Source organism: Atractosteus spatula, unplaced genomic scaffold, assembly GCF_055471065.1.
Source record: "Atractosteus spatula isolate fAtrSpa1 unplaced genomic scaffold, fAtrSpa1.hap1 Scaffold_1, whole genome shotgun sequence".
Taxonomy (NCBI): Eukaryota; Metazoa; Chordata; class Actinopteri; order Semionotiformes; family Lepisosteidae; genus Atractosteus; species Atractosteus spatula.
In genome coordinates this window covers 493,351-501,076 of record NW_028296652.1, presented here as the reverse complement: position 1 = coordinate 501,076, position 7,726 = coordinate 493,351, and the positions used below count along the sequence as shown (strand labels likewise).

The 7,726-nt window shown below is 40.5% G+C and overlaps 1 protein-coding gene across 1 annotated transcript; it reads left to right on the top strand.

Annotated features, from left to right (window-relative positions):
* The first annotated feature begins 800 nt into the window (after positions 1-800).
* On the top strand, positions 801-7,283 carry LOC148810264 (uncharacterized). The gene is made up of 6 exons (XM_088909123.1): positions 801-875; positions 2,337-2,387; positions 4,230-4,337; positions 4,610-4,908; positions 5,058-5,168; positions 6,657-7,283. Exons 2-5 carry the CDS (start codon positions 2,378-2,380, stop codon positions 5,151-5,153), a joined length of 513 nt encoding a protein of 170 aa, XP_088765249.1. The 5' UTR covers positions 801-875; positions 2,337-2,377; the 3' UTR covers positions 5,154-5,168; positions 6,657-7,283.
* The last annotated feature ends 443 nt before the right edge of the window (positions 7,284-7,726 follow it).

Below are 7,726 nucleotides of genomic sequence, written 5' to 3'. Positions count from 1 at the left end.
GGTGACACAGGAAGAAGACTGGCAGACCGTTTCAGGGCCCTGAGCATCAAAGATCTCTCCAAACCAGTAGTTCCCCATTTCGCATTTCTCTTAACAGTCAGGATCTTTCTGTCCTCTCTGTCTGCGTCCTTACAAAGGGGTTTCGGGACTCCTACTGCAGAAACCAAAATGATTCTTGGACTTGGATCAACGCTGCTGCCTTCCCTCAATAACAGACTCATATCCTTTGACTTTCCATACCTCCCTCGTTCTCACCTGCATTACACCCACTGGCCTCCTGCTCCCGGAGCCTGCTTACAGTACCTCCTCTGTCTTTTGTTCTCTTACGGTTCTTTCTTTCCCTTCACTCCTGAAGAGGGCACCCCAGCCGAAACAGTTTCTCCTCTTGACGTTTCAGCATGGGCCCAACCTTTCCTTCCAGCCTGTGCATGCTGCAATTTCCAATCATGTATCTCCAAAACACTTAATCCTTCATTGTGAGCTGTATTTTAGTCTCCATTGTATTTTGTTGTCTTCTCTGACCTTCTGCTGGCCTTGCTCATTTGTCTTTGCCTGTACATGCAGTAAAGTGTGCTCCTTGGATGGGGTGATTTTTAATTACCTTTTGAACTGAGTATGTAGAGTATGTAGCATTGCAAGTTCACTCAATTCAAGATTATCATGCTGCTTCAAAAGGCATGGCTGTGTACTTCCTCATTTTTCAGGCTTAATCAGGCTGTTTTGGTTTCCCATCACAAAAACTTCGCTGGCTGCAGAACTGACTACCCCCCCTGTAGCTGTGTCTCACATGTTTCCAGCAGGGTATAAATTTAACATGTGGATAAGGTCTGACACTGGCTTCCACACTGCCGCAGGAAGCGAAGTCTTTGCATCCTGTAAGTTGCACTTTTCCTTTGTACTAAAAATGTAAGTCTTTTATGTGCGATACCACATAAGACACTGCAACACACAACACTGTATCATGTGTTTTTCTCCTGCTCTTTATTGTGTTGCTGTCCTGTATGTGCAATACATACTTTATACTGTACTGTGTGAATCTGCACTAATGTTTTGTACTGTTTAGGTCTGCACTCTAGTGTATACTATGTGTCTGTGATTACAATGAGTGTCTATACTGCACTGAACTGTTTAATGCACTCGGACATCCTGTACTTTACTACTCGGAAATGTAAACGAGTAATGTCATACATTCTAGGATCTGACGCCGCCAGGTGTAATACTGAACTTGTAATTGTGGAGCATTCATAGAATGCTGCTGTGTGTAAACCTCCATTTCCATTAATTACAAAACAGCTTTTTGCTGAGACATACCTGGTATGTGTCAGAGGAAAACAAAAACATTGATACTAATAGAAGCGGAGAGTGACTTTAATGTCTGAAAATGAGTTATTAAAATAATAACAATATTTTGAAACTGAAAAAATTTGTTACAGAAAAACTGGTGTGCCATCCAGGGTGTATCATACCTTGCTGCAGGTTGTGTCTCCACCATGACCATGAGCTGGAAAAAACAGTTTATAAAATGGACAGATGACTGGGTGGATTAAAACCTATTTATCAGCATCAACAAAAAATCATAAACTGACATTTTTCAAAATGTGTGTAAAAAACACTAATGACAAGTTCAGTTGTTGCGTGTGTGTTTACTTGATATAGATACATTATCATATAATTATATAATTAGGTTATTGTTACAAATAAGAAATATAAAAGGAATATCATGAAGTCCCACTTCACATGGTTTTCTTGTTTCTCTGGCCCAGCTTGGTAATAACCAGCAACAAACATTAATAGGAAAAACACATATTTATTTATAATGAATTTCACCACACAACACACGGCAATATTATTTACAGATATTTACAGATCTGTGACTCACAGTCCTGCCTTGTACAGACAAAGAAAACACACAGAAACAGGAATAAAAGTACCCTCAGGAAGAAAGTCCAGTCATGTAAAAGGTCCTATTAAGGACTGAATTTCTCTCTAAAATGGATTCAGTCAACTGGGAACTACTAAAAATCCAGTCAGTGCCTCACTAGACAATGAGAGCTTGCTTTTATGCTGTCCTTTATTGATGTTCTAAGGAGGCTATTATAAATATTCAACTGGAAAAAAAGCTTAATCTGGGTTAAAGTAGTACAGCTGTTCTTCAGTCATTGTAACTGTTCTCATTCACAGAATACACTGTCATAAGAAGAGATTTTGCACAAATACTCGATGAATGAAGAAACATAATTTACAAACAGTAATACGCAAACTATACAGTATATAAACATGGCATTAGCAGGTTGTAGTAGGTAAAGCAAATCTAACCTTTATGTTTTGTCCCATAGAGGGATTCTCGCTGAGCTCACGAAGCAAATTTACAGCCAATATGTCCAAAGGTAAGTCTTGTGCACAAAGTAGTAGCAGTACATCGATCGTGATGTAGTAGCTAAGGTATATCTTTAAATATTAAAAAGAGGAAAGTTTATATTATTTATATTTATAGGGTTCCCAAAGTACCAGGTTCTTTTTATTGGATAAGAAACCATGGTGTCAAAGGTCACATCATTCAAACCACTAGGTTTATTCTCAACAGCAAACGTTCTTCTACAGAGAATTGTGCACAAAAGTAACAGGTTTATTCCACGCTGAAAAGAGAAGAAAGAAAACACAGCGTTTCGGCAGTGGAGCCTTCTTCAGGTGTGAAGTGGATTTAGTAGACGCCTGAAGAAGGCTCCATGGCCAAAACGTTGTGTTCTCTTTCTTCTCTTTTCAGCGTGGAATAAACCTATTACTTGTTCCTTTGCAGCCTACGCATGCTGACGCAGCTCCCCACCTGAAGAAAAGAAAAAACGTTACATTTGTGCCAGGCAGTATCTCTTAACTAGTAGCCACAATGTCAAAGAGATTAAAAACAATATTCCTTATAATAGTTATAATATAAACTTTTCCAATTATAAATACACTCTTTATTATTATTATTATTAATGACATTTACCAGACTAAACTATGACAATGTCCCTACACAAACCAATAGAAAAATGTTCTGCTGCATACGTTTTCCTTGGTCATGAAAAATCGCTGTTATTGTTATTCGCATCACTTTCAACCGCTGCACATCCAGACACAAACAGACACACAATCTCTGCTGCGTTTTTTTCCCAATTATTTTTTAAACCAGTTGAGCGGGTCTGGTGCCTCCAGCGGCAGGCCTGTGGTTATTACAGTGCAAGCTGCCAGATGTCATGTCTCATCGCACGTCATACATGGTCAATTGCAACCTGCAACAAGCAGCATACTAACTGGGGATCCCATGGTTAGTGTGCAACTCTGTCCTTTAGGCTAATTCTCAGCTCTGTATTAAAATGTTCCCAATTGCAACACACCTGAAGTAATAACTGCTGCCCTTTAGAGGACACCAAAGTACAGAACTAAGTTAGAACATTTGCTAAGACTACGCAATTTTGTACAATACTAAGGAGGGCACTGGATCATATGAGAACGTTCTGAATAAAGTAGCAACTTACTACAGAAATAATATAATTAATATGTAATGATTTTAAGCATCAGTCACTGTGAAATTTATTGTAATAATCTATTAAAATTATAGTTCAGGTGGGTAGCTGCGGCAGCATATCTCAGTATGTCTCCATAACATGGATCAATGAAAATGAAAGTCACTGCGATATGCCACGTAATCAAATTCAGACAGCATCCAACAGCAGCTGTATTCATTAATTTTATGGTGAAATCTGTAGAATATTGTATAGGTTGTTACAGCGCATGCCTTCATCTGGAGGAGTTTATCATACAAACATGTATTTATTAAAACTAACTAAATTATAATGAGCATTCTGCTATATATGACAATGTAATACATACTGTATATTGTAATGTTGGCCCACATACAGTATTAGCTTAGAGATACAAATAACTCAAATATTCCAAATCAGAGCCCCCTTCAGTTTCCAGTTCCAGGTTAATCCTTGGTGCCAGACTAAGAACAGGACCAGCTAGCCTCCAGCTTTGTTCTGTAGTGCATTTCTTTACAATGGAGTGTACAGCTGGCATGATCCTGAAAGAGTACCATACTGGCTAGCACTTCGTGCAACTTAGTGCAGCACTGGGCTAAATTGGCCAGTTGGTTGCAATTGACCCATAATGTCTAAGTGGTTCATTAAAAAAAATTGTAGTGAAGAATACCGTAACTAATTGCTCTTTTTGTCTGACACATTAACCAGTCAAACCTGGAGATCTGGTAAGGATGAGTATCACAACTACCAGCAAATACTACAAAGACTTTATCATCTGTCTGAATGATCATTCTGGCATCTATCTGAAGCCTTCAAGTAAGTCAAACGTTTTCCTCATTGTATTAGCAAATTATTTTCAGAGACAACACATAACAATTTCATACCCTATACTTAAGAAGACTGCACTTGCTAAAACCTGTCAATTACTGTATACTAATTAATATAAGCCCAACATCCTAAGCAGTACAATACAAAGCACCACAACTGCTGTAGAACAGAAGTCATGTAGTAAAAGCTGATCTCAAAAACCTAAATTGGTTTTGAGGGCCTCTGATGATCCTGTTGAACTGTCCTCTTCTGTGCTCAAGGTGAACTGAAAATAATGATTGAAGACACAGAGAAGGAATCAACTGCCCAGAATGACTTCTGGAGAAAACTTGTCCAGAAGAGTGAAGAAAACAGCCATAAAATCTTTGTGGCACTGGATACTATAGATTTCACTCACGCCCAGAGAATTCCTCTGGAAAAACACCGGGATACAGCAAATTTCCAGAGCCTCACCAAGTTACTCGCCCAAATGGCTGGCACTTCTGTTGACTTTGATGCGTTCGCTAATGGAGAGCACCTGGCCATGTACGTGTGTTCAGACACAGCCTCCTCAGAGCAGGTGAGTCATGGTGCTGGGCACCTTCCCTGGCGATCCCACTTGGCGATTCACATGTTTATTGATTGTTTTTGTTTGCTTTGTTTTAAGAGCACCCAAGTCCTAACCATGTTCTGAATTAACGATTCTGTGTTGTGCCTGTTTTTATCAAGATCAATGCAGCATTCTCCAATGTTCCTGAGAAGGTGTTTAATGGCTACGCCAATCAGGCAGTGCAGAAGCTGTTCTTTTCCTGTACATGTATATAAAACACAGAGGCCAAGGTAAGGTGGTCATCGTCGTATTAACAGTCCGCTCTTGCGGTGTGTTGTCCCTCTAGGAGCCAGGCCCTGGTGAATGGGCAAGCAGTAGTATTCTGAAGTTGACTGTGTGAGTCAGTGTCAGTGTCAGGATTTTCAAAGAGTCCTGACAAATAGAGTGTGAGTCTATGTCAGTGGCAATATGCTCAAAGTATCCTGGAGATCAGTATGTGAGCTCATCTTAGTCTCAGATTGCTACAGAGTCTTACTGTGTTCTGAGGATGTGTCACAGGTAAGTGACCCCTCAAACAAGAAATTATTCCTGCCTCTTATATATAAAGGGTGCCCCTCCTTTCCTCTGTAACAGGTTCTTTAGTCTCCCAGAACCACCTGTGCACCCACAGACCAGACAAGACACTCACTCTACATAATATCCCATTTTATTTCTCTCTCGTTAAACCTATAACACACCAATTTCCATTACTGCCCACTCAACACACACAACGCGTACAACTCATTCACCAGAGGCTGTGACTAACAGTACAAAGACAACTAATGGACCCCCAGTTCCTCAAGCAGACCTCCCAAAAATATGCAGTCCAGCAGCTGAGCCCTCTGCAGTCTCAGTGTTGCTGGTGTACCCCCCTCTACCCAGTTTTGGGTAGGTGGAGTATGAGGGTCCTGGGGTCTTCCTCCACTGCTCCCAGTCCCTTGTGTCCAAGCCAAGTCCTCCTAGGTCCAACTGCTGCAGTCTGTTCCTCAAACATTGCTTCTCCCAAAAGGGGTTGACGTTCTGTGCTGACTGGGGCTAAAGAACTGCCTCTAGACAAAAGCTCCAGACTCTTCCACTGGGGAAAGAGGAGGCTTTGAGTGGGCTGGGCCCAGGGCTGCCCAGGGCTCTTTCAGGAACCGGCTATCCAGACACGTCCAAGTGTTCCATCGCAGGCCCCTCAGTCACAGGTCCTGTCAACTTTGTTTGCAAGCCCACACATGACCCCGGGAGGGTGTGGTAGTTGTCCAGCATGAATCTGAAAGTAGTTCCGGTGGGTAGCTGCGTCAGTCTGCAAAGGAACAAGTAATAGGTTTATTTCAGGCTGAAAAGAGAAGAGAGAAAACACAACGTTTCGGCTGTGAAGCCTTCTTCAGGCGTGAGCATCTTAATGGTCTTTGTTCAGGGCACAGAACTGAATCAACACTAAGGTGTCACTGACCCATCAAGACAATCACATTCCTAAAACCCTCCACACCTGGTGCCCACACACCCATTCATTCAGGAAATGTAAAATGTGCTAATATTACGTGTGGATGAGTATGTGTACCTGTCTAAGTGCCAGGAGGGTTAAGGTATGAACCAGAGTCAATAACCTGGGCTTTGGGAAGTCTTGCCACATCATGCAGAACTTGCGTTCTGATGCTTAAGTTGTATGAGTGTTTGTGTGTGTGTTGCTGTGAGGCCTGCAGTGTTAAATGCCTGCTGCAGTTTCTAGAAGGTATTTCTTTTTCTTTTTGGAGATCATTCTGGTTGGAGCCCCACTTCTGCTTCTTCTTCACTGTGTGTGACACTGCTCCTGAATAGACCTGGGGAATGGGAGATGGCTGATATGGAATACATCACGACATTTGCTTTCTAGGGAGGGAGAGGAGGAGTTGACGGTTATAGAAGTCATATGTGGTGTCAGGATGCAGATTAATCTAATATTCTCTTGTTTTGTTTTAGAATTCTTGGACTGATTTAGTGCTTCAGGGAGATTTGATTTTTTCTTACCTTTTCTTTTTCTATTGGAATGTATTACACACATACAAGAAGTACCTACTCAGTTACTAAATCTAAAAGGAAGAGACACAAGTTATTGTTAGATAATGAAGAAATTTGAGCAGTATTAGAAATGTGTTTTACACATATATTACAGATATGTTTGTAATGCATCCAATATTGATAGCAATTGTTAAAAATAGAAAAAAAAACATTTGTTACATCAACTTTTTTTTACACTTCAATAATATAAATCAACATAGAGGGTAACTAATGTATGAACATATCAAAAAGATAATCCTATCTAGCATTGTAAAAGAAGGGACAACTGAGTGATTGCAGCTGTGTGCCTCTGTAAGAAAAATGAATAAACATATAATTATGGCAGCATCCTTGTTCGTCTGTCCAAAATGAGTAGCAGTTAAATGCTTATCCATCCCTTGATATAACTCAGTGTTCAACAGGCCAAAAAGACAATTGATAAGTAGAATTTATGAAACAGCAGAATCCGTATAGCTCTAGGGAAATGCAGTATCTGCAGTATTCAGAACATCATGAAGGAGGGCATTTTAAAACGACTCCAAAACACATCGCACAAAACATAGCTGCAATCTTCAATAAACAGGACAATGAAAATACTGCAGCTAATCAGGCAATGCTGTATTTCTTACATTACATCGAAACAAGCCCTGTCTGCAGCCTCTAGCTCAGGGGTTGTCACCCTACAGCACACGTGGCAAGATCTGGCATGCAGATGGATTTTTAACGACATGCAATGAAAGCGGCACATGAAATAAAAGACTCATAAGCCACACAAAAAAAAACAACT

Coding starts and splice junctions, on each gene's coding strand:
- LOC148810264 (XM_088909123.1), top strand. Junction 4,338..4,609: donor CATCTATCTGAAGCCTTCAA/GTAAGTCAAACG, acceptor TCTGTGCTCAAG/GTGAACTGAAAATAATGATT. Junction 4,909..5,057: donor ACACAGCCTCCTCAGAGCAG/GTGAGTCATGGT, acceptor GTTTTTATCAAG/ATCAATGCAGCATTCTCCAA.